General features: G+C 59.1%; 1 protein-coding gene across 1 annotated transcript; it reads left to right on the top strand.

Annotated features, from left to right (window-relative positions):
• The first annotated feature begins 1,019 nt into the window (after positions 1–1,019).
• On the top strand, positions 1,020–25,286 carry KCNJ4 (potassium inwardly rectifying channel subfamily J member 4). The gene is made up of 2 exons (XM_060023954.1): positions 1,020–1,367; positions 23,152–25,286. Exon 2 carries the CDS (start codon positions 23,191–23,193, stop codon positions 24,526–24,528), a length of 1,338 nt encoding a protein of 445 aa, XP_059879937.1. The 5' UTR covers positions 1,020–1,367; positions 23,152–23,190; the 3' UTR covers positions 24,529–25,286.
• The last annotated feature ends 297 nt before the right edge of the window (positions 25,287–25,583 follow it).

Below are 25,583 nucleotides of genomic sequence, written 5' to 3'. Positions count from 1 at the left end.
CTGGTACTCAGTCTCCCAGTCTGTAAAACGGGGCGGTGCTACCTAGCCTATTGTGAGGGTCATTCCAGCAGGGCCACACCTCCGTCTCCCGGAGCGGGGTGTGCAGGGTCCTTAACTGCCCGTTCTTCAGGAGGGAAAGGGGACCATAGAGGGGAGTGGCCCGGCGCTACCGAAGCCGGTAGCGACCCTCTCCCACCCACTCCCTTCCCAGCACGGAGGAACCCTCTCCACCTGCCCCTGGGGGGCGAGAAAACCCGGGAGCGCACCCTCGGAATGGGTTCTGGGAGGAGTGCTCCTGGGGGGAGGAGGAAAACCCGGGCAGGATCTCGGGCAGGAGCGGAGCACGCGGCCCCCAGCCCGTGCTCAGCCCGCGCGGCCGGCGGGTGGGAGGGGGTGTCATGCCTGGCTAGGCTGAGGAGAAGGGGCAGGGCCGGGCCCGGCGGGCCGCCCGGGGCTCGGGGCTGGGGGTGGGGGCGCGCGGCCTCCGCAGTGGGGCGCGGGTCACGTGTGAGGAGGGGCGAAAGTCTCGCAAAGCCGGGCGGCGTGCCGCGAGTTGGGAGTTCTCGGCGCGCCGCGGGCGGCGGGAGCTCGGGCTCCCGGGCAAGCCGGGGACGCGGCAGAGGCGGGGGCCTGGGTCCGAGACCGCGGGGGCCGCACCGAGAGTGGGAGGGAGGGAGAGAGACAGAGGCAGGGACCGGAGCGAGACAGAGACGCGCAGGGGAGAGACAGGGCAGGGGTAGAGGAAGGCAGGGGACAGACTGGGAAGGCGACGGAGACGAAGACAGGGACCCGCAGGGAGAGACCGAGAGACCGACTGGGGCAGGGGAGACCGGGAGAAACAGAGAGCCGAGGGCGCGGCGGGGGAGGTGGCGGCAGAGCCGGGGCTGGCCGGCCGCGGGGGTCTCGGGGCCAGAGGCGAGCGCAGCGGGGCAGGGAGCGGAGCGCAGGGCGGGGGACAGCGCGGAGTGACAGCGAGAGAACAGTGGGGGCGGCGGAGGGAAGGAGCCTGCGGCGGGGGCGGGGGGCGCCAGCGCCATGGGTCCCCGGACCCTCGCGCTCTGAGCCCCGGCCCGGGGCCCGACGATGCTGAAGCCGAGGCGGCGCCGAGGGCGCGGCGCGGGGCAGCGCTGAAAGTTGGGCGGCCCGCGGGGAGCGGCGCGGGACGGCCCGGAGACCGCGAGACCCGGGGACCGACGGACAGACCCACAGGCAGCCGGGGAGGGGGGGCGGGGCCGGCCCACCGAGTTCGCGGGGAGTGGGCGCCGGGACACCCTTCTCCCCGCCCGGGACGCCGCCCGCCCGACTGCGCCTGGGATGTAGCGCCCGTTCGCCGCCTCCCGGAGACTCGTCGGACCCTGCGCCCCGCGGTAAGCCGGGCCCGCGCTCGCCGCTGGCGCTGTCCGTCGTCTGTCCGGCCGCGTGCGTGTCTGTGTGTCCCAGGGCCTGACGGCTCGGTCCCCGCCCGCTCAGCACCTTATCCCTGACCCGGATTCCCGCGGCCAGGCGTGCGTTCAGCGCGGTCAGGCGACTCCCCGGGACCTGGTGAGCTCTGTCCTCTGTCCGTCGTCGTCGTCGTCGGGAGCGTTGAGATCTGGGTTTCTGCCAGGAAGGGGGGTAGAGGTGAGTGAAAGGGGCCTTGACCTTCTGCCCCGGCCATGACCTTTCCCTGCCTCTACCCACCCTCAGCTGTCACACTGGGTTGGAGGAGTTTCAAGGCAGGTGACTTGTGTCTCCTTTCCACCTCCCCAACTGCGGCCTGTTTGCAAATGGCCCTGACAACAAAATCCCACTTCTCATGTTTTGAGCACCTGCTTTGGACCCCAATACCCTAGGGTTGGTGGACAGGTATCCAGAGAAGAAGGCAGTTCACATTTCACAGTGGTGGAAACAGGCTGTGCAGAGAGGCAAGACTGCTTTTCCCTTCCCAGACGGAGAACCCCAGGGAAAGAGAGGTCTGAACGAGCCCTGGAGTAGGGAAACTTCCCTGCAACCGTGCCGGTGCGCAGTGTCCCCCGACCAGCATCTACATGACACTTTTGCCCCTAGAGCCTAGGCTCTGGGATGGGGAGAGGGTGGGGGAGGGGGAGAAACAGGTGGAGGGTGGCCTGGCTGAGTTGGCAGGTGAGGGCCTCAAGAGAAGTAGGATGTCAAGAAGCAGGTTGAGGGAACGGGGAGCTGAGGGAGGGAGGCCTAAGAGCCACGCATGCAAGGCCCAGAGAGGAGCCAGACCTGTGTGTGTGTGTGTGTGTGTGTGTGTGTGTGTGTGTGTGTGTGTGTGTAAAATGTCTGTTCTGCTTCTCCCCCACATCCAGTCTTGTGACCTCCAGGGCTTTGGGGCTTTTTGGAGCTGTTGGCAGGATTTGGGGGGCCTGAGAGCCAAACGGTGGTCCTGGCTTGGCCTGGGATGAGGGGAACAAAACGTCGAAGATGGTGGTAGGATACGGGCTGAGGTGCAACATGGCAGGAGCAAAGGCTGTTGGCCGTTGAGCTGACCCACAGCCGAATGGGAGTCTGGAGGGCTGAACCTAGAATATTCTACTCTGTTCTCCACTGGGAGGATGGGCCCTCTCTGGGGTTTTCCACGCTGGGCAGTGGGCCTCGTATATCCTCCATTTAGGCTTCTAGAAATCAGCTCAGCTAGCTGAGGGACCAGCACGGTGGACAAGTCACTCTCCTCCCTGACCCTCAACTTCCATATCTGTGGAATGAGGACACTCTTCCCTGTCCCACTGACCTCCAAGGGGAGGAGGGGGCGCCTGCGCTCAGATGAGCTGAGGGCTGTTCAGGCTGGGGAAGCGCTGAACACATGGGAGTAAGGACTCATCTTACCTTTGGAAAGATGCACAGCTAATGGGGAGAGGGGAATATGGCCTGAAATAAGGCTGACCAAGAACGGGAGTACCCAGAATTAGAGGGGGGAGCTGGGGCTCGGGAGCTATTCCTCAGGAACCTTTGGGTTACCCTTGAAAGAGAAGCTCCTCTCCCATAAAAAGTGTTGGGGTGACTGGGAGCAGACGAAGCTGGCCTTGAATTTCTGCTGGGTGACCTTGGGCAGCTGGCCTGACCTCTCTGAGCCTCAGTTTCTTCAGCTGGAGAGTGGGGATGCTGGTACTGACTTCATTGGGTTGCCAGGTGATTTACAGACCACGTGAGGTCTCTGGAAGCAGCTGACACAAGCCTGGAGCACAGTAGGTTCTTAACAGACATTTGCGGAGCAGAGAATAAAGTAGCTTTAGGAGATGCCGTGAAAAAATTTCTTAGCTTAGGATCTAAGAGGGAAGGGGAGGAGGAACAGTGTAGGCTTACAGGGCGGGCTGGTTCTTAATGTGGATCTGGGGGAGGCGGGGGCGTGTGCTGAGGGGGGTGTGAGGAGGAGGGGGCCCCTCTGCGGGGACCACTGAGTCACGAGGACATGTAAGCGACATGACAACCAGCAACATGGTAACCAGGAGACTAGCGGCGGTGGGAAATGGAGCTGGAGCGGTGTGTCGGGGGGGCAGGACTGGCAGCACCAGGCCTGGAGGGTCCCGGCAGCAGCCAGGCCGGCCTCGCAGAGTGAGGAGGGGAGGCCCCGAGGCCAGGTGGGCTGGGGAGGAGGTGGGGGCCGGCATCGAAGGAGGGAGGCAGTCCGGGGTCTGCTGGGCAGGGGGCCTTCTCCTGCGCCTCCCCAGGCTCCTCGCTCCTCTCCTCCACATCTCCACTTTTCATGCCTCTCCCCCTAGGATGCCAAATTTGGCTCACGCAATCTGTCGTCTCTCTTCTGAGATTGGCATCGGGACCAAAGCCGAGTGCATTACATCACCACCGCTCCCCTTGCACGAGGAGAGAAGGAGAGGGAGGGACAGAGGGCTGGGGGGCAAGCGGCCAACCCTCAACTTTCTTTCCTGTCTTCCTGCTCACTCTTCCCCCTCAGTCCCAGGTGTTGGGGGCTTCCGGGAGCAGCCAGGCAGGGCCTCGAGGCAGAACAAGGGCTCTAATCTCGGAGATCCCAGGGCAGGGCAGGTCAGGCCGTGTTGCTGTCCCCCGGGCTAGGCGAGGCCTGGGAGGCAGGGAGCCTGGGTTCAGGACCCCATCTGTCATTGCTCTGCTGTGTGACCTTGGGCAGCCCCCTCACCCTCACCCCGTGCAGAGTCTGCATCTGTATCGAGAACTGTTGGCCATTCAAGATCTTGATGACTCTCCTGAAAAAAGATGCCCTTGAGTCCCGCCGCTGTCCTGGGCACAGAGGAGGAGGCCTGCATTTTGAGTGGCTCTCTGTGACCTTGAGCAAGTGACTTTACCTCCTTATACCTCCATCTCCTCACCTGTAAAATGGGGTGATAGAACCCTCAAAAGCCCTAGATACGAAAGAGGTACTAGACATGAAAGAGGGGGACGGGGGAAGAGACAGGGTCTCTGGCATGAAACCGGACACTGAGGGGGCCCCACGGCTCCCGGCACGCTGGGCTGGAGGTGGGGGGCAGGCTGACACAGCCATTGGCAGGAGAGCGTTTCAGTTCAGACAGAAGGCTTGGCACTTAAATCACTGGTCTGATGCCCTTATTTTACGAAAGTGGAAACCGAAGCCCAGGGAGGGAAGTGGACCCCCCACCCCCGCCCCGCCAAGGTCACGCTGATGGTTTGGGGGTGGAAGAAGAAGAGCTGGGGCCTGAACCCAGGGCTCCTGGCTCCCAGCCCTGCCTGGAAGTAGACAGAGAGACAGGCAGATACACACACCTCCTGTGGAAGACTGTGGCCAGCCCGGACAGGACCCGGGAGTTTTGAGGGCCCAGTTCTCACTTTGGCCCCCTCCCTGTTCCCTTCCTGCTCCCTGGCTGCCCCATCCTCACCGTCCCTGGCCATTATTCCCATCCCTCACTTGGTCTATTTGAAGAGCTCTCTTTCAGGCTCATTTTCAAGCCAGTTTCAGGCAGTCCCAGTCAGGGACAGGCTGGATTTGGGGTTCAGATGGAAGATTATGGCCCCTTCCAGAAGGTTCCCAGAGCTGGAGGTGCATCTGTGGCTGTTTTGTGAAGTAGTGAACTCCTTATTCCCGGAGCTATTCAAGCAGAGCCGACTGAGCGATCTGCCCTGGTGACTCCTGCTTTATGGGGGAGGTTGAATAGCATCCCCACCTTCAAAATCGCGAGAGTCTTCGATACCCCCAGGAGGAGCCGGGAAGCAGCGCCCATCACTTACTGGCTTCCCAGTAAGGAAACTCACGTCGTCGTGCCAGGCATTGGGCTCGGAGCTTTTGTAAACTCCTTCTCATTTAACCCTCCCAGCAACCCCACAATGTCGAACTGAGGTCCCCGTGTTATAGATGGGGGAGCCACGGCTCAGAGAGTCTCTGTGATTTGCCCAAGGTCGCACAGCAGGGAAGTGGAGGAACCTGGGTCTGAGTCCGGGCCTGAGTCTGATTCTCCGGGGCTGTCCCTGGGACTTCCTTGAGGAAAGAGTGGAAAACGTCGTCCCTCCCCTGGGATGGGGCTTGGCAGGAGGTGGTGCGTCGCCCCAGAGCATGACACCCCCTCAGAGATCCCATGGGGGCTCTGTTCTGAAGACATAGAAATAGACATGCGCCCAAGGGGAGAACTCGTTTTACAAAGGGGAAGACTGAGGCTCAGAGACAAAGAGTGGCCTGCCCAAAGCTGACTGGAGAGTTAGATATGAGCCAGGGCTCTATCCCCTGCGCCAGTGGGCAAGGAGGGGCCTTTGGGCTGATGGTGGAGTGAGGTCTGGGACTGGGAGTGCAGACTGCTGGCTGCTTTGGCAGAGGGCTGAGAGTGCTGGCTCTAGGCTAGGGCCGTGGGTAAGGGAGCCAGCCTTGGGAACAGGGAGGAGGAAGCAGGAAGAGAAACCAGCAGGGATAGCAGGTCCACCTCTGTCCTCCCTGGTCCTGCCCCAGGGCCATCCACAGATGTCAGTGTTATACAGCCTGTGAGGTCAGGAGGAACTGTAGATGGAACCTGTCTGGCAAGAGAGGGTCTTGGAGCCAGCAGCCTTGGGTGTGGCTCCCTGTGTGACCTTAGGTCAGTTCCTCACCCTCTCTGAGCTTAGTACGCCCATCCGCGTGGTCAAGAATCTGGACTAAATGATCTATTTCTACAAAGTGGCTGCCGTTGGGCTGTCTCTCAAAGCGCTCCTCCCATTCCCGTGAGGACCCTGGGCCCTGGGAGAAGGGCGGGCAGGAATCCTGGGGGTTGGCATAACCTTTAAGCCTCCTCAGCGACTCAGTCCTCCTTGGGGTGCGGGGGGATCTCCGAGCACAGCCCTTCTTCTCCTTTTCATCTTTATTTTTCTCCTGCTCCCTCTTCTCCTCGCTACGTGGGCTGATCGCTGCTCAAACTTTTAATTCAGATGGTAATTGAAATAATAATATGGGCTGAGGCCCCTCTGCTTGTGACGCTGCAGCTGGTGGAGCTCAGCTATGAATAGACCTTGAGTCACGCGCGCGCTCCTGCAGGCGCGCACACGGGCCTGACGGGGTGGTGGGTGGGGTGCAGCCGGGGGACAGGGGAGCTCACGCTCCAGCTTGCTCCGGGTCTCAGCCCCCCATTCCCAAAGGCCGGGGCCAGTTCTGCCCCTGCGGCCCGTCATCTGGTCCCTGTGTTGAACCTGACTTGGGGCATTGGTGGGTCCCTCTGTTCACAGAAGGGGAAACTGAGGTTCAGCGAGGGGGAGGGACCAGCTGGACACAAATGGAAAGTGACTGGACTCAATTTGAACTGATGGGTTTCACCTGGTTCTAAGACCCCTGTTCCTTTTCAGGACACACGGGCCAGGCAAATGGGTGGGAGGAATGCTGGGGTGCGGCCCCCGTGGCCCCCGGCGCATGCACCCCCCTGCCTCACCTCCTCCCAATACACACACCCCCTCCAGCTCGCACACTCTCTGGCCCACTATCACCCACGCTTTCTCTCACACACTTGCACACACTCACATCCGCTCACTCACATCTCATACACGCGAACTGCTCGGATAGATGGTGCTATTGCTTGGCCACTGGGGTGACAAAGGTTTTCCTAGAGGTCCAGCTGCAGGAAGGGGACAAGGTCCAATGTACCAGGCTTTACGCTGGACTTTATATTCATGACCTCACTTAAACCTCCCCGCCACCCTCTGAAGGCCGTCACTCCCACTTTTCAGGTGAGAAAACTGAGGCTCAATGAGAAGCAAGAGTTTGCCCCAGGTCCAACGGGTAGAAAGAGCCACATGTTGTTTGTCCCGCTGGGAATGCACCCAGTCCCAGTTCTAGCCATTCTGCGACCCTCCATTTGGCCTCTGAGGGAGGGAGGGGGCATCCCGTCCAGCCTGGGGCTCCCCTTCCTCACCCTGCGCCAGTTCCCCCAGTCCTGCCTGTGGCTACCTGGTCAGTCGTTGACCAGCCCTACTGCCAGATGCCGGAACATCTGGCCTGTAAGCAGGGGGAGGTGCCCATGAGGAGCATTGGCAGGTCAAGGAGAGGGGCTACCAAGGAAGGTGGTCCTTGGTGGTCCAGACCCCAGCTGGTGCTGTGTAGGGAGTTGGCGTTGCCATGGTGACCTATCAGCCGGCAGCCTGGGTCTAGACCTGCTTGGGTGGGCCTTGCGGGGGGGCGCTTCAGAAGGGCAGGGGGGAGATGCGGTGGGGCGTGGGTACAGCTGCGCAGAAACAGCCCCTGGTCTCGGTTGAAGGAGGCCACTCTCCCCACCTTTACCCTGCAGTGCTGGTCTGCTCCTGTGTCTGCTTTTTCTCCAGCACTCTGCTGGGAGATGGAGCAATGGAGCCCAGAGACCACAGTGATTTGCCCAAGGTCACACAGTGATGGTGACAGAGTTGGGGCTGGACCAGAGCTCGGGGCTCCTTCTGATTCCTTTGCCTCCCCTCTTCCAGGGCTGCCGACACCTCTGTCTCCCTCAGACACTCCTTGTATCTATGCAGGGGATGAGCTCATCCCCTGGGGAAACCCCTAGGTTGGAGAGAGGGGCAGGGGCAGCAGTCCCTTGTCACCGTGGGTGCAGCTGAGCGAGGAAGACAGGCCTGGGATTGGATCACTCACTTATCCCGAGTGACATTAACCAGGTCCCCATCCCCCTGGGAACCTCGCTTTGCTCCTCTGTGAAACAGGGGCTACCTGTGGTGATGGTGGGGGGAAGTGTCTGGCTTCTTCCTTTTGCTGCCCCACCTGTTCTCGGAGCCCATCCCAGCTCCACCTGGGCAGCGAGGATGGGAGGGGACCTTAGCTAGGCCGGGGAGGAGGGGGTACATTCACAGTGAGGGGCTGGTCCCATTTTACTGATGGGGAGATTGAGGCCTGGGGAGGGGAGTTTGCCCAAGCTCGCCTTGGTGGCAGAACCGGCACCAAGCTTTACTGGCCTCTGGGACACCCCACCACCGCCCTGCAGCTCCTCTCCGACCCCGACCCCAAACTCCCTGAAGGAGCCTCCCCTCTCCCATTGTAGGCCTGAGAAGTCTAGCCCGCCACCTCCCCCGACCCCCGAAGAGTTAAGGTGCCACTCAGCCTGGGGACAGATGGAATAGGGGTCAGCAATGGGAGAACTCCACGAGGCCATACAGGGGAGGTGGCAGGCACGGAGCTAGAGGGGCCCTGGCTGTGGGTGACGTGAACCGGGGGCAGACGAGGCTGCAGTCACTCTGACACATGGGCATCAGAGCCCCTCACACCCTTTTGAGGGGGAGCTCACCATCTCCTGGGGCAGCCCGCTTGTGTCTAGAGGGTTCTGCTAATTGAGACCTGCCCCCCACTTTGGCCTTGGCTCTGCACTCTGGGGTCTGAGGAATCTAGCCTGTCCCCCAAGGCTTCTTTCTTCTGGCCTCAGTAGTCCCCGCTGAGGCCTGTGGATGAGAAACAGAAAGTCTGGGTTCAAGTCCAACTCCACCCCTGAGTTGGCTGTGTGACCTTAGGCAGCCTGTGCACCTCTCTGAGCCTCCATCCCCTGACCCATAGGGTGGGCTTGTGCCTCTGCATCTGCGGGTTGCTGGGAAGATCTCTTGAGCCTGGCAGTATCACATGGCCTGTTGTAGACATGAGCTTCTTTGTCCTGACCCCTCAGTGGCCACTCTTGGCAGACTTCCAGGTCCCCGGTCATCACCTTCAGACACAGCTCCTCTGGCTGTGTTGAGTGTCAGCACCTGACCTCTGCGCTGAGCCCTCCAGACCTGCTTGGGTGGGGGCAGGCCTGGCTGAGCACCAGCGCCAGGCTGTGCAGCTGCGGATCCTGAGGCCACCTGACCTTGGAAAGAGCCTCTCTCTGGCTGGGCTCCAGGGCCACCCCCTAGCCATGGGGCAGGAGCCGGGCCACAGGGAGGAGAGGGAACCAAGTGGGGCAGAGAGCAGGCCACGGCCTCGTGCTGGAGCTGGCCCGGGTCCCTGAGATGACAGGCCAGGGGTCAGAGAGAACAGACAAGGCAGCCACGGGAAGGACTTAACAGTCACCAGCTGCGTTAATCCACGGCAGGGCCTCACTCCCCACACTCTAGGGAGCTGCCTGAGGAGGGGGTGAGCCCCCTGTCATGGGAGGTGGGCAAGCAACTGCTGAATGGCATCTGTTAGGGGGATAGCAGCGGGTTCTAATACAGGGCCAGGAAAGGGATTGGACCCAGAACCCAGAGTCCCTGTTGTTTGGACCGCAGTGCAGAGGTCCTGTGACCCTAAGGGTCTGTTCCACATACTCCCCCTTGACTTCCAACAACTCTCCCCACAGTTGTGTGCCCCCACAGCCCATGATCCAAGAATAGTCAGTTGCAGCTTCAAGATAAGCCCTAGATCCCATCTCAACCCATTCACAGCTCCTAAGCACCCCGAAGGTCAGTGCTTTTCAAACTGCATGCAGTTCCTGACCCATTAGTGGTTGTGAAATTGAGTTAGTTGAGTCCACTACTTACGCTTTTTTTTTTTTTTTTATGAAATAAAAAAGAAAATTTCGGGCTTCTGTGGTGGCACAGTGGTTAAGAATCCGCCTGCCAATGCAGGAGACACAGGTTCGTTCCCTGGTCTGGGAAGATCCCACATGCCGCGGAGCAACTAAGCCCGTGTGCCACAACTACTGAGCCCGCATGCCACAGCTACTGAAACCAGTGCGCCTAGAGTCCGTGCTCCGCAACAAGAGAAGCCACAGCAATAAGCCCGCGCACCGCAATGAAGAGTAGCCCCCACTCGCTGCAACTAGAGAAAAGCCTGTGTGCAGCAACGAAGACCCAATGCAGCCACAAATAAATAAAATAAAATAAATTAATTTTTTAAAAAAGAAAATTTCAAGCGCTTGTATGTAATGAGGGTATTATTTAGTGATGCCCTTGTTTCATCTCTTAAAATATATGGACTGTATTGTAATGATGAGTAGCAAGGTAAAATATGTTTTTTTAAATATATAGATTTATTTATTTATTTATTTATTCGTGGCTGCGTTGGGTCTTCATTGATGTGCGCGGGCTTTCCCTGGTTGCAGTGAGCGGGGGTTACTCTTCGTTGCAGTGCGCTGGCTTCTCATTGTGGTGGCCTCTCTTGTTGCGGAGCACGGGCTCTAGGTGCGTGGGCTTCAGTAGTTGTGGCACGCGGGCTCTAGAGCACAGGCTCAGTAGTTGTGGCTCACGGGTTTAGTTGCTCCGTGGCATGTGGGATCTTCCCGGACCAGGGCTCAAACCCGTGTCCCCTGCACTGGTGGGCGGATTCTCAACCATTGCACCACCAGGGAAGTCCTACAGTATGTTTTTACTCTGGGTCTTGGTCAGAAAGTCTGAAATTTACTGCCTTGTATAGAAATCCTGGAGGCGACACTGAGAAGGCTTGAGTGTCCAGATTCCTTTTCTCCAGGGTGCTTGGTTCCTAAGAACATAAGTGCTGAGAATTGCAGGATACTGCTCTTCTGTCCTCAGACCTTCCTTCCTTTGCCCAGCAGCCCACTTAGCTCCAGGCCCCCGAGCCTCCTGGTCAGCCACCCCACCCTGGGGCCTAGGTCCTGCTCTCTGCTCCCCCCAGCCCTGCTTTGTCTTTGAGCTCTCTGTTTGCCTCGTGTCTTTCTGGCCACCTCCTCTCCAAGCCCTCTGGCCGTGAGGATCCTTTCCGCCCTCCTCACATACTTACCTGCGGAGCTCAGCAAAGCAGGGTGGTGTCTGACTCATTTCTCTTCTCCCAGCACACAGCAGGTGCTCAGTTAGTGTTCACTCATTCCACAGTGACTTATGGAGTGCCCTCCGAGGGACGACCCTGGGCTGTGTTGGACACACACTAGGCAGGAGGGCAGCTGCCCGTCCAGCTCAGCGTGTTTTTAGGTGATGAATGAATGAATGAGTGAATGGAGTCTGCGAGCCTCTGGCCTCAGGAGCCGGCTGGCAGATGGTCAGAGGTGACGGGTGCGCACGTAGCTCTTTCCCTGCGCGTAGTAGGCGTTCTGATAGCACCAGTCCTCACGGCTGCCGATGAGCAGGAGTGCTCCTGCCGCGGTCCGGCCCTTCCGAGGCCTGTCTGCCGCGCCCTCTCCTGCTGACCCCGCCCCGGCACTGCCTCCTCCTGTCCTTGGAGCTGCTTTTCTGGGCCTAGGACCCTGGGCGCCCCGCGGGGAGGACACCTGGGGACACCTGCCGAGAAGCCAGTGCTCCGTAGGCATGTGAGGCCGAGGCCCGAGGCCCTGGACGTCCTGCCCCACTCCAGCACCACAGAAGATCTCCTTCTGGTCTCCACTCAGAGGCCACCTCCACTGAGAGGTTCTCCCTAACTCCGGTGACAAAAATAGCTCCTCCCTGGTCCCGTTCTGTCACATCACCCTTGCTTAGGTCCTTCACGGGAATTATGACAGGCTGAAATTACCTCGTCTCTTTGACAGTCGTCGGATGTTTATTAAGTGTCTGCGTTGTGCCAGGCACTGGGGTTCAGGGGTGAAGCAGAGAGTTGAGGTCCCGGCACTTGCGGAGATTGTGGGTGAAATCAGTTTGGATTGGATAAATGCTGTGAGGAAGACCAGGACGCAGATGGAGAATACCTGGGGGGCCTCTTGGAGGCGGCAGCCTTTGAGTCAAGACCTGAATGGTGGGAAGGTGTGAGCAGTGGAGTCTTGGAGGATTTCATCCAGGAGGGGCAAGAAGAAAGGCCCGAGTGGTCGGGGGTCGGGGGTCGGGGTGGGAGTGGAGAGGGGAGACTGGAGGGCAGGACAGCACCGTGGGAAGCCGAGAGCTCCACGCTGAGGAGTGACGTGGGTCCTCAGCCTGTGTGGAGACGGACTGCATGGGGAGTGGAGGCAGGGAGGCTCAGGGAGGACCCCATGCAGTTGTCGGCAATGACGTGGCTTGCGGCAGGGAGGGCGCTGCAGGCTGGATGGACTGGGCATGGGGCCCACGTCCAGGTCCCATTCCTGCGGTTCACCTGCTTGGGGAAGCTCCTGAACTCCCGGTGGGGACGAAAATAACAGTGCCCACCTCCAGGGTGTCACGAGGGTCAAAGGAGTGGCCAGGGCTTGGCCCAGAGTAAACACTAAATGTTAGTTATCATACCATTATTATGACTCTTGGGTTCGGGGAGGGTTGAAGGATGATGCCCAGGTGTGATGCCTGAGCAGCGCCCCCAGGAGGTCACAGACAGAGATGGGGAAGGCAGGGGAGGGGCGATCCTTCCATCTTGGCTATGCTGGGTTTGTGATGCCTCTTAGACGCCCAGCAGACACTGGAGCAGGTGCCAAATCTGCTTGTCTCTGGAGGGCGATTGGGGCCGGGTGGTATTTTTAGTCAAGGCTGAGCCTGGACACTGCATGGGTTCTGAATAGAGAGGCTGGGAGAGGGGCAACCTGCAGAGGGGCCCTCAGGCCTGGAGGACTTGAGGAGGGAGGCAAGGGTGAGCCAGCAGCCTCCATCAGAACTGCTGGGAGGACCGTGGGCTCAGAGGTGCCCTGGAGGGGGCAGCGGAGAGGACTGGAGGGACGGTAAGTCATCCCCTTCACAAAGGGTTTTTGCATTTTGCAGTTTATAACCCCTTACCCTCCACTGTCACTGTTCGTCTTGGCAACATGCCTATGAAGTGGGTGTTGTTCCTCCCCTTTTTATGGATGCAATTCAGAGAGGTTAAGACATTTTTCCATGGCCACTCAGTACCAAAGTGAAGTGTTTGTTCTCAGGCTTTCTGGGGTCACAGTCCGTTTTGAGGATCTTATGAATGCTATGACCCTTCTCAGAAAATACACATAGGTACACACTAGTTTTAAAACTTTCTATGTGTCTTTTTTTTTTTTGTAGGTAATACATTCATATGGTTCTAAAATTAAAAAGACACAAACGGGAATACAGTGAGAATTCTTCCTCCCACCCCTCCCCCAGGCACCTGCTTCCCTTCCCCGGAGGCAGCCAGTGTCACCAGTTTCCTGGGTCTCCATCCATAGACAAGCACAGAAAAGCAAAGATGTGTATCTATAAATTTCTTTTCTCTCCTTTTTTATACAAATGGTAGATATGTATGGCTCATGATGGCTCAGTGTTCATCATGGTTACCTTCTTTCACTTAAAAACACATCTTGAAGGGCTTCCCTGGTGGCGCAGTGGTTGGGAGTCCGCCTGCCGATGCAGGGGACACGGGTTCGTGCCCCGGTCCGGGAAGATCCCACATGCCGCGGAGCGGCTGGGCCCGTCAGCCATGGCCGCTGAGCCTGCGCGTCCAGAGCCTGTGCTCTGCAACGGTAGAGGCCACAACAGTGAGAGGCCCGCGTAGCGCAAAAAAAAAAACAAAACAAAAAAAACACATCTTGAAGACCTACACCGGTTCCTACCGGGCTCCCCCTCGTTTTTTCACTGGCTTCGCGGCGTGCCATTGTGTTTGGGCTGCTTCCAGTCTGGGCTGGGCAAACCAGGCGCCTGGCTCCTTGAGTGCGTGAGTGTCTGCAGGCCCAGGAGCCCACACAAGTGTCACAGGCAATCGCACGGCTCTCCGAAGCTGCCCGGGGTGGCCTTGGCTGAATTCGCCCTGGCACTTGGCTCTGACCCCCCTGACCCACTCCCCCTCCTCCCCACACCTCTTCTTAGGTTCGGCCTGTGAGCCCAGCAGAGAATTCAAGGAATCCTGTGTGAGTGAGGGGGCATCAGCCCCCACCCCCCAAACTCTGGGAGACCCTCTTCCCAGACCAGCAGCTCCAGCTCCTGGAGTCTTGTTTGCTGAGAAGCCCAGGATGAGGCAATGGGGGGGAGGGGCTGGCAGTGATCACGCCCACCCCTGGCTGTGGAGCTGGGATTGGAGGGCCGCTGTGGGCTGTGCGGAAGTCACCTCTGTTCCTGCCCACTGCCGCCCCCAACCCCGCGCAGCACCTTGCCTTTTCCTCTGCCCATGAGGAGTCTTCACCCTTTCTGGCCAGGGAGAGGGAGCACCCTAATGGGGAAAAGGAGGTGGCACCACTGGCCTAGGTGGTCTGGGCTGGTCAGGGCCACCTGGGCGACTCTGCTGAAACTCCCTCTTCTCCTGGCTTCAGGGGCGCCTCTGTCCTGCTGATCCTCTCCCTCTGCCCCTTGGCCTCCATCTGCAGAGGCAGGTTCTCCTCTGCGTGCCGGAGATGCTCGGGGCTGGGTCTGAGGCCCTCTTCTCTTCCCATCCAGCATCCCTGCCTGGGCGATCTCATCCACTCTTACAACTTACAGCCTCATCCAGGTGTGCACGATCGAATGAGTCTAGCTCTGTCCGGATCTTGGGGGCTGACATGCCGTGGACTTCCCGATGTGGACATTCCAAGGCCACTGCACACTAGGAACTGGTCCTCTTTCAGCATCTCACCATTACCTATTCCTGACACCCCTCTTCCCAACCCCCCACCCAGCCCATCGCCACACCTGGGGGCTCTCTGTCCGGAATGTGTCCCCAATCTCTTTACTTCTCATGAGCAACACTGCCACCACCCTGGCAGCTCCAGGCCACCGTCATCAGCCGCCTGGGCAGCAGCGGTAGCCCTGTCGCTGGCCTGCAGCTTCCACGGTGCCCCACAAAGCATCCTGACATCTCATTCCTGTGTGTGCTCCACGATCAGACAGCAGAGACCTCTGGGGCCAGACAAGGGCAGGGGTGCCACTGGGGCCATATTGAGGACGTTTTATTTTTGAAGCCTGGTGGTGAACACACGGGTTTATTATATTACAGCTTATTCCTATTTGTCTTAAAGATGTCACATGAAGGTTTAAAAGATCAAACCAGGCAAAACCTCACCACCTGCCCGTTTCCCATAGCCATGAGGATGAATTCTGAAACCCTGCCCACCCCTCACCTCTGGGGCCTCATCCTGGGTGACCCTCCCTCTTGCTCACTTCAGTCCTGCTCTCTGGCCTTGCTGCAGATTCTCTTTCTGGAATGTTCTACACCCCTCTTCCACACAGATACGCAATTCTCCCAATTGTCTTGGCTCCCACCTACTACTCAGGTCTTGGTTTAAATGTCATTTTCTGAAAGAGGCCTTCGGGGACCCCCATCGAACTACGGCCCCTTTTCTTCTCTCTCACGTCACACCGTAATTTTCCTTCAAGCAGCTCACCACAGCTGACGGCTGTCACCTGTGCAAATGCTTGTTACGTGTATAGCATCTCTCCCCAACCGATGCATAAGTTGCGTGAGTCCGCAGCCTGTGCCTGACCCGCAGCAAGGGCAATAGTAACTGAGTGAGCGCCTGTGAGGAATGAGCACGCAGCAGAGCGGGTCCCTAGAAGCCACAGCAAGACAGTGGGGATTGAATCCCACCACCAGCGAGGGAGCGGAGGTTGTTCTGGAAGAGAGAAGCCTTCGGGGATCCGCTCTTGCCTTCAAGTTCCTATAGGGAGAGGGCAAAGGTGTCTGGGGGGCCTCTTTGGTGGGACTGTCTGGCCAGTAGAAAAGGCTCCTTTGGGAGCAGGGAGCCCTCCATCTATCAGTGCAGGGGCCAGGCGTCAGCAATGCAGCACAGGGCATACCTGCAGCTTGGAGCAGTGGCCCTTCTGTCCTCCAGCCACCAGCTCCTGCCATTTGGCCATGACTGGAAGGTCCGTCTGGACATTCTGGGGAATTTGCTTTCTAAACCTGTTCGCTGGCTGGCTGCGTGGTTGGGAGGTGCGGTGGTTGTAGAGCTGGAGGAATGAGCCAGTTCACCCCACACTGCTCAGAGCCCCTCTGGAGCCCAGAGTCACCTGTGTGTCTAGGCTCTGTCTGGACCTCAAATCAGGGACCCAGTTCCTGGCTCCAACTTGCCCTATGACCCAGTTTCTCCTTTCCCAGTAGGACCTGCTGGACAGAACCTGGCACAAAGGAGGGCAGGCGTGATAAATGTTTACTAAGTGGAAGAAACTTTTGATACAACCGTGTTTCTCTGAGGCAGGAGAGCAGAGTGTCTAATGAATGTGCTCTGGCATCAAACTGCTTGGTTCCAAATCCTGACTTTACTACTTACAAGCTGTGTGACCTTCGGCAACTTGCCGAACCTCTCTGTGCCTTGGTTATCTTACTTCTAAAGTAGGGATGGGGCGTTCCCTGGCGGTCCAGTGGTTAGGACTCGTAATGCCACAGCAGGGGGCACAGGTTCAATCCCTGGTCAGGGAACTAAGATCCTGCAAGCCACGTGGTGCAGCCCAAAAAATTTAAAAAATAAATAAAGTAGGGATGAAAACGGAAGCTTCCTCTGAGGTCAGGATGAGGATGGCAGGAATCGATCAGCGTAAAGCACTCAGAACAGTGCCCGCACAGAGCAAATGCACACTAAGTGCTCCGTGTGGATTTCGCAGTGGGGGAGGGGCTACGCATGCAGTGGGATTTCGGGGTACAGAAGAAGGTGAGGGGGAGGAAGAGAGTCTGTTGAGCCCCCACGGTGTGGCCTGCACTTTTATGACGATTGACAATCTGCTTCTGGTCCTCACGACACCACCCCGCAAGGTAGGCATTACTGGGTTCCTTTGTAAATGAAGGCACTGAAGCTTAGAGGTCAAGGATCCTGCTGGAGCCAGACGGGACTGAGCCCACTTCCGGCCCAGCTCTGTGAGAGTCTGAGGCCGCTGCTCTTACTCACCTGCTCCCTAGCGTTGGTGCTGGAAGAAAAGTTGGACGGGGCCGCGTGATGGGTGCAGGGTGGGCTCTGGGGCGTGACATCTGAAATCCAGGGGAGGGGATCGAGGGAAGGACTGTTCAGCCTCTGAAGTGATTTGTACCACTTACCAACCACTTACTCTGTGCTGGGCACCTGTGCATGATCCCCTTTACCTCTCAGAATAATCTTATGAGGTAAGGAATACTCTTAGAGCCACCTAAGGATGAGGCGTGCAGGGACCAGAGAGGTTAAGTAACTTGCCCAAAGTCACACAGTTGGAAAGTGGTACAGAGACTCCAGAGTCAGAGCCACTGCCCTGGGAGGGGGAAGATTTGGGCTCTGGAGATTCATCGAGAGAAGGTAGTCAGACCTCCCAGGGTCTGAGGAGCAGGACAGGGGCCTGCAGAGGACCGTGGGCAGGATGGGACAACCCCATGGCTAGATCCATCCTTAGCCGCCTCTTACTCTTTGAGGAGCACAGCTGCCTGCACTGAAGTCCTCTCCCTCCTCCAAATCCCCGTGTGTGTGAGATGAAAGGACCCTCCCCGCCAAAGCAGGTAGTCCAGGCCCGAGAGGCCTCAGTCAGAGCTGGGGTTGGGGGCAGGCCCTGTGCTCCTCACAAGGCTGGGAAATGGGGCAGTCTTGTTAATTCCTTCCACTTCCTCCAGGGAAATCTTCTCTTCCCCCCACCCCCTGGCCCTGCGCCGCCCCCATTTCCCCATGGGTGCGCCGTCTGCTAGAAGAGGCAGCCTCCCCTCAGGCCCAAGAGGGACTCAGGGATGAGTGGGACTCATCAGACTCAAGAACGCCCACCAGATCACCCGCCTTATTTCAGACTCTGTGCTGGGCTCTTACTTCATTACATCTTCCCAGCTCTCTGGCCAGAGAGCAATTACGGTCCCCCATTTTGCAGATGGAGAGAAGGAGCCCCTGGCTGGAGCAGTTAGTGGTGGAGCCAGGACTTGAAGCCAGGTTTCCGGTCTCCCAGGCCAGTGTTCTTACACCGTCATCTTCATCATCATCATCATCTTCATCTCATCTCATTCACTGTGTTTTACCTGCAATGCCCTGTTGAACCCTCAGCTGATGTTTCTATTACGTAGGTGAGGTAGGTACTGTTAGCATCATCTCCATTTTGCAGGTGAGGAAACCGAGGTCCACAGAGGACATGCTAGGAGGTGGACAGAGCCGAGCCTGGGAGCCTAATGTGTTGGTTAAAGCCCCGAAGGTGAGGCTCTAACCAGCACATCATTTTCATCAAGTGGAAAAGAAGCCGAGTGAGGGTCAAGGGGCTGTGAGGAAGCAGGGCTGGCGGCTGGCAGTGCAGCCGCGGAAGGCTTCAGAGAACAGAGGGGGCTTGGGCTGAGGCTGGAGAGCTGGGGAGAGGCGTGAGGGGGTCCGGGTTGAACAGGGCATCGTGGGAGGTGAAGGGAAGGCCAGAGGCTGGGGACCAGGGTGAGCCAGGACCTGGACCCACCCAGGCCTGAGTCAGAATCCCGGTTTTGCCGCACCTGCTGTGTGACCCCATCCCCGTCCCTACTCCCCCACCCCCACCCCCAGCCTGTGATGCTTCAGCTGGGAAGAGAAATAATAACCCTGCTTGTTGCTGCGGTAGGTGCTTAATAAATACTTGTTAAATTAACAAAGAGTTGTAGTGATGTTTCAGCAAGAGGGACCAGACAGCGCCTGGCATAGAGCTGGCGCTTCCAGAGTGTTCCCTCTCTGAGGGCGGCCACTGAGGGATGACGGGTTCAGCTGGGCCCCACTCTGAGCTGTGTGACCTCCGGCAGGTCCCTCCGCCTCCCCTGCTGTCCCACCCAACATCAGTGGGGTGCTTGAAGGCCTGCAGGCGGGCTAAGCACCCCCTACGTGTGCGCTTCTGCCCCCTCCCGCCCGCCGTCTAGGGGCCGAGTGCGGCCAGGCCAGCCCGCCTGGGCCTCAGGACACGCTGCTGCTGCTGTCTGGGGCCAGAGGGCCTGCGTGACGCACCTGCAGACGCCACCGTGACTCCCACAAGTGGCGGCGGGTGCTCGTGGGGAGATTCGCCTGCACCGCCTTCCCAGGCTGCGGGAAACTGCTGAGGCTGCTGCCACTTTATTGGCTTTTTTTCGGCAAAGGGAGCTGTGGGCAAGGAGGGGGCATTTGGTGTCATCCTATCATAGGGAAAACCTAAGAGGACACAGGTGCGGGGTGGTCCTCCTGCCTCTCTGGAACCCCTGGCAGGCAGGGTCCAGCCCTCCCTAACTCCTCAGGAAGGAGCAGGATAGAGACGGTGCCAGTGAGCTGACAGCCCTGCTGGTCCCCTTCACTCTCTCCCTGAGGCTCAGGTGTCCATCGCCAGCTTCTGACTCATGTGCCACAGCCCTGCTCTCAGCCTCAGTTTCCCTAGTTGTCCAGGATCCAGATGTTCACAGCAAAATTAAAAACAAACCAAAAAAAGAGTTGGTAACTTGCACAGCATTGTCGATTCTTCACTTGGCTAAGAAAGGACATTACATTTCAAAACGCAGCCAGCATCGCCCATCCCCATTATTTCCCAAAAAGAAAGAACGTTCACCCTGCAAGAGGCTGCAGGCTGCACTCTTAGAATAAAGGAGGGAGAGCCTGGCTGGGAAGGGGAGGGACTTGTTCCAGGTCACCCAGCAAGGCAGCCAGAGCGCCCGGCCCCCCGGGCCCCCACCATAGAAACCCTGTTCCCCAGTGTGTGCGCACAGGGCACTTTCGGTGCAAGCGGATTAGACCGGCTCCCTTTTTCCAGAAAAGTACACTTAGTTGTAGCCATGGTACAGGCACCTGAACAGCTAGGGCACCCTTGCTCTCTCTCTCTCTCTTTTAATAAAACATCTATATTCGGAGGAAGATGGTACCCAATCATCAATGCCTGTCGCCTCTCTCCCATGATCTCTGTCCCTTTCTCTTTCACACTTTTCCCTTGGGTCCTTGTGCCTTCGCCAGGAAGCCCCGTGTGACAAACAAGGGACAGAAAAGCTGGCCGTCTCCTGGCAGCTGTGACCCGCGAGCACTGGCCGAGCTCGGTACCCCTCACTTTGTGTCATCCTCGTGCGGCGCCGGCAGCTGAACCGCCCGCTCTTGTGCAGGGGCTGTGGTGATGGATGGAGTGGTGGTGTATCTGGGCAGGTGACTGAGGATGAGGGGCTGGGCCCTCACCAGCCCAGGGTGTTCAGGGGGACGCCCCACACATGGGCTGCCCGTGGTGGAGTGTCGGACCTGGTGGCAGCACCTGTGCTCGCGGGCAGTTTTCCCAAAGGCCCAGGAGTGGACGTTTCTGAGCACCGCCTGAGCTAGCGGGCACAACGGTGGTGGCCCCGGGCCTGGCCCAGGGCAGGGGCTCGGGGAACGGTTGCTGTGACCGGGAGAGGAGGCATGGGGCCGGGAGATGAGCTGTGCCCCCCGCCCCCCGGGCTACACGTGGGTGCTGGGGATGGGGAATTGGGGTGACGGAAGGGCAGGGGCTGGGGCGGTGTTGAAGTGGAGGGTGTGAGTGTAGGGGGTAGGGACGTACAGAGCCTCCTCCTGGGGCTTCGCTGAGACTCCTGGCACTTCCACTAAGGGATGGGAAACAGTGGGCAGTGCTGGTGAGGGGAGCCCCATGAAGAACCCTCTCCTGCAGCACCAGATGAACCCCCAAGGTCAGGACCAGTTCCTTTGGGCAGAGATCGAGGGCCCCGCAGCACCCTGGGCTCCTGTCTGGCCTTGGACAGGGCCCTTACTCTCTCTGGGCCTCACCGTCTTCACCCACCAAAGGCCCAGGTTGCTACACACTGTCCCCTCTGCCTCTCTATCCTGCAGACCTGAGGCTGGTGGGTCCAGGGCCTGCCAGGGCTGGGCTGGTGCCCTCTCTTCCCTAGCACCGAAGTCCTACCCCAACCCCCTCCAGAGAGGAAGCTCCTCTTCCCAGGAGCACCTCCTTGACCTTCCAGGAGTGGAAGTGAGGGGACTGCTCAGGGCTGGCGCACCTGCTCTGGGACCCTTAGCGAGTTCATTTCAGCTCTGAGCTTCCTTGGCCTCAGATGTAAAATGAGGGTCTTGAAATCAGTGATCTTGAAACCCTTCCTACGGGCTCTGGTTCCTTCTGTGGTGCTAATGGATGCATTCAAGATGGTGAGACAAAGCAGAGAGGGATGTATTTAGCGAAGGAAGACCTCTCTGAAAGCCATTTATAGCCTAGAAGGCGCCCCTGGCCCCCAATGCCCTCAGGGCTACCCACCTGGGGCCCTGGCTGTTGGGACTCTAGGGGAGGCAGCAGAGAGGGTCTGGGAAGCCCAGTTAAAATCATGACCTCTTAAGGGCCAGCCCTGCACACCCGCGTTACCTGTTAGGTCTTTAGACTGCTGGGTCTCACTGGTCCCATTTTCCAGATGAGGAAACTGAGGTGCAGAGCAGTCACTAACTTGCCCAAGTTACATGGTGGATCTGGGACTTCAATCCAGGACTGTGGGATCCAGGGAGCTCCTTTTAAGGCGGAAAGGGAGGAGAACCCAGAGTCAGAATAGGGTGACCGCAGGGGAGGGAGGAGATGGGGGCAGGGCTCACTCTCCCTGGGCTGAGAGAGGGAGTTTCTCCCAGGAAGAGGCAGGCTCTGAAGCTGTTGATCTCTAAATTACAGCGTTGGCGCGCACCGGTTGCTGCGGCAACCAAGTTGTCCTGAACCGGGGAAGTGTATAAACATTGCCACAGATGCACAATTAGATCAGGAAGAAGAATAGAACAGAAAATAGAAACTTCCAGCCTTATATAATTCTGGGCCAAAACGTTACTAGGAACCCGGGCCCGGGCCCAGCCCCGGCCCTGCCATCCGCTGGGGCCCTGGGCGGCACCATCTCTCTCCTGGGGCCCCAGCGGAGGGGAGGGTGAGGGGAAGGTCTGCCCTCCGTGGGCCCAGCTGGCACACCCGCCACCCGGCAGGGTGAGAGGCCACCTCCACCGAAACAGCTGGGGACGCTGACAGGCAAATCCTGCCCCTCACCAGCTTCCTCCTGCTCTAGGAAGCGGGAAAGAAGGCAGGAGGGCAACTGGCTTTAACTGAGCACCTACTGTCTCCTCGGGGCCTGTGAGGTAGGGTTTTGATCCCCGTTTTACAACTGAGGAAACTGAGGCTCAGAGAGGTGAAATGAGTTGCCTGAGTTTACATAGCTAGGTAGTGGTGTGTCTGCCTCCGCCACCCCAGGTCTTCACACCACGAACTCAGCAATACTGACAGCACCTGCGGGCGGAAGAGTTAGACACACCTGGACTTGGACTCACTTACCAGCTGTGCGGCCTTAGACAGGCCAGTTCCCCTCTCTGAGCCCCCGTTTCCTCACCTGTGATATGGAAATAGGGATGCCTACACGGGAGCCAAAAATCAGGGCTCCCCTTATGTCCGTCCTGACCACCACACTGGAGTCTTCACCCACCACTGCTCCCAGCAAGTTTGGGGACAGGACAGGAACTGACGTTGGGCTGTGGGTCCCGGCACTGCCCAGTAGAACTTTCTGCAATGATGGAAATGTCCTGCATCTGCTCTGTCCAGTATGGTGGCCATTAGCCACATGTGGCTACGGAGCCCTTGAAATGTGGCGAGTGCAGCCGGGGAACTGAAGCTAACGTTCTATTTAATTTTAATTAAATGTAAGAGCCACAGGTGGCCAGTGGCTGCCGAACTGGACCGCACAGGAGAATGTCCGACCCCCGAGAGACCCAGAAGGGCAGAGGCTGAGCCCAGGGAGGTGAGCGGGGCCCAGAGCATTCACCACTTCCTCTGCTCAGGGCACGTGGGACAAACAGTGCGAGGGCGGTGCCGAGATGGGCATCAGGAAGCCCCCGGAAGAGCAGGCACAGGAGGTTTCGGTGGGGGAGGAGGGGCAGCGGGAGGGGCTGGGACTAGGGCCTGGATCCCGGTGGCCTCAGCTTCTGGTCTGGCAGACCCCGATCCCGGAGCTGGGCCAGCCACGGAGGCACTCCCTCCCTGTTGTCAGAACCACCTTAACATTCTGCCCACGTGGTGGAGAAAGCCTTGGGTCCCAGTCTAGGCTCCACTCCTTCTGAGCATCATTGGGTGGGTTCCCTGCAGCCCTGGAACCCGGACTCCGGGGGCCCTTGGAGAGCCGCTCCCACGGCAGCCACTCGCTCCCCAGCGTCTCACGTGTCTGCTTCTCCCCCGCAGGCCCTGCGTCTTCCCAGGTGACCACGCCGGCTTCAGGACATGCACGGGCACAGCCGCAACGGGCAGGCCCACGTGCCCCGGCGGAAACGCCGCAACCGCTTCGTCAAGAAGAACGGCCAATGCAACGTCTACTTCGCCAACCTGAGCAACAAGTCGCAGCGCTACATGGCGGACATCTTCACCACCTGCGTGGACACACGCTGGCGCTACATGCTGATGATCTTTTCCGCGGCCTTCCTTGTCTCCTGGCTCTTTTTCGGCCTCCTCTTCTGGTGCATCGCCTTCTTCCACGGTGACCTGGAGGCCGGCCCGGCGGGGGCCGCGGCGGGGGCCCCGGTGGCGGGAGGGGGCGGGGCGGCCCCGGCGGCCGCCAAGCCCTGCATCATGCATGTGAACGGCTTCCTGGGTGCCTTCCTGTTCTCCGTGGAGACGCAGACTACCATCGGCTATGGGTTCCGATGCGTGACGGAGGAGTGCCCGCTGGCGGTCATCGCCGTGGTGGTCCAGTCCATCGTGGGCTGCGTCATCGACTCCTTCATGATCGGCACCATCATGGCCAAGATGGCCCGGCCCAAGAAGCGGGCGCAGACGCTGCTGTTCAGCCACCACGCGGTCATCTCGGTGCGCGACGGCAAGCTCTGCCTGATGTGGCGCGTGGGCAACCTGCGCAAGAGCCACATCGTGGAGGCCCACGTGCGGGCCCAGCTCATCAAGCCCTACATGACCCAGGAGGGCGAGTACCTGCCGCTGGACCAGCGGGACCTCAACGTGGGCTACGACATCGGCCTGGACCGCATCTTCCTGGTGTCGCCCATCATCATCGTCCACGAGATCGACGAGGACAGCCCGCTCTACGGCATGGGCAAGGAGGAGCTGGAGTCGGAGGACTTTGAGATCGTGGTCATCCTGGAGGGCATGGTGGAGGCCACGGCCATGACCACCCAGGCCCGCAGCTCCTACCTGGCCAGCGAGATCCTATGGGGTCACCGCTTCGAGCCCGTGGTCTTTGAGGAGAAGAGCCACTACAAGGTGGACTACTCGCGCTTCCACAAGACATACGAGGTGGCCGGCACGCCCTGCTGCTCCGCCCGGGAGCTGCAGGAGAGTAAGATCACCGTGCTGCCCGCCCCACCGCCCCCGCCCAGTGCCTTCTGCTATGAGAACGAGCTGGCCCTCATGAGCCAGGAGGAAGAGGAGATGGAGGAGGAGGCCGCGGCCGCTGCCGCCGTGGCCGCGGGCCTGGGCCTGGAGGCAGGCTCCAAGGAGGAGGCGGGCATCATCCGGATGCTGGAGTTTGGCAGCCACCTGGATCTGGAGCGCATGCAAGCCACCCTCCCGCTGGACAACATCTCCTACCGCAGGGAGTCCGCCATCTGACCTCCAGGCCCGCCCTCTCGCTTCCCACCAGAGCCTCTTCCGGGGGTGGGCCGCCAGGACACCTCCACCGCACTCAGGACACAGTGGCTCACCCTGGCTCCATGGACCTTCTGGAGAGAGCTGGGGGCTTCAGAGACTGGGAGGCCCCTTCCTACTGACTCCAGAACCCAGGCCTGGGAAAGGGCCAGGAGACCCTCGGTCTGGTCAGCCTGGGTTCTCCAGCACCTACCCACTGGCGGCTCAGGAACCCCAGACCCACCACCCTTTCCCCACCGACCCTTCAAGGACATTCCCCCTTTGCTCTCAGAACCTTGGGGAAGGCGGCTGGACTGTCGGGGGGTGGGCATCTGGGGGTTCCGGGGTGGGCCGGTGGTTAGTTTGAGGGGGTGGGAGGGGTGTGCGTTTCTTTTGCATGACTGTGGTCTGTTGCTCATGACTTTCTTTCGTAAATATCTATAAATGGAGAGATGGAGGTACCACGTCCACCTTCTGCCATTTGTACCTGCAGGGCGAGGAGGTGCACCCTCGCACTCCGCACCCCTCAAGCCCAACCTCCCCCTGCCCAGCTGGCTGGTCCCTTGAGACCCTCAGAGCCAGCTCTCTTGGCCCGTGGATAGTACTGGGTTTGGGTGCAGAAGTGGGACCTCAAGGAGTAGGGTAAGGGCCATCCCTCCCTGTGGGCCCTCTGGGCCTGCAGGCCCAGCCCGGGTTGACAATGGAGTTTGTAACTATATATTTTTAATAAAGTATATGGTCCATTAGCGGTAGGCTGATTGAAGATGGAGGGTTGGGAAGGAGAGATAGAGGGAAACGGAGAGAGAGAGAGAGAGAGAGACCAACACGATGCGTGTCTGTGTGTGGTACGTATGTGTGTATTGTGTGTATGGGATGTGTTTGTGTGTGGGGGGGGTAGGTTTGTGTGTATTGTGTATGTGTCTGTGCCCCTGAGAGACTGACCCTTGGAGGGAACTTCATCACCTGCTGGTCTCCTTCCTGGGAGCCAGTGGGAAAGATCCTAAGTGGCCCTAAGAGGTTTGAGTGGGTTTGAGTCAGAG

This window comes from Delphinus delphis, chromosome 11 (genome assembly GCF_949987515.2).
Source record: "Delphinus delphis chromosome 11, mDelDel1.2, whole genome shotgun sequence".
Lineage (NCBI taxonomy): Eukaryota > Metazoa > Chordata > Mammalia > Artiodactyla > Delphinidae > Delphinus > Delphinus delphis.
The sequence above is the reverse complement of the archived record's forward strand: the minus strand, read 5'-3'. Positions and strand labels throughout refer to the sequence as shown.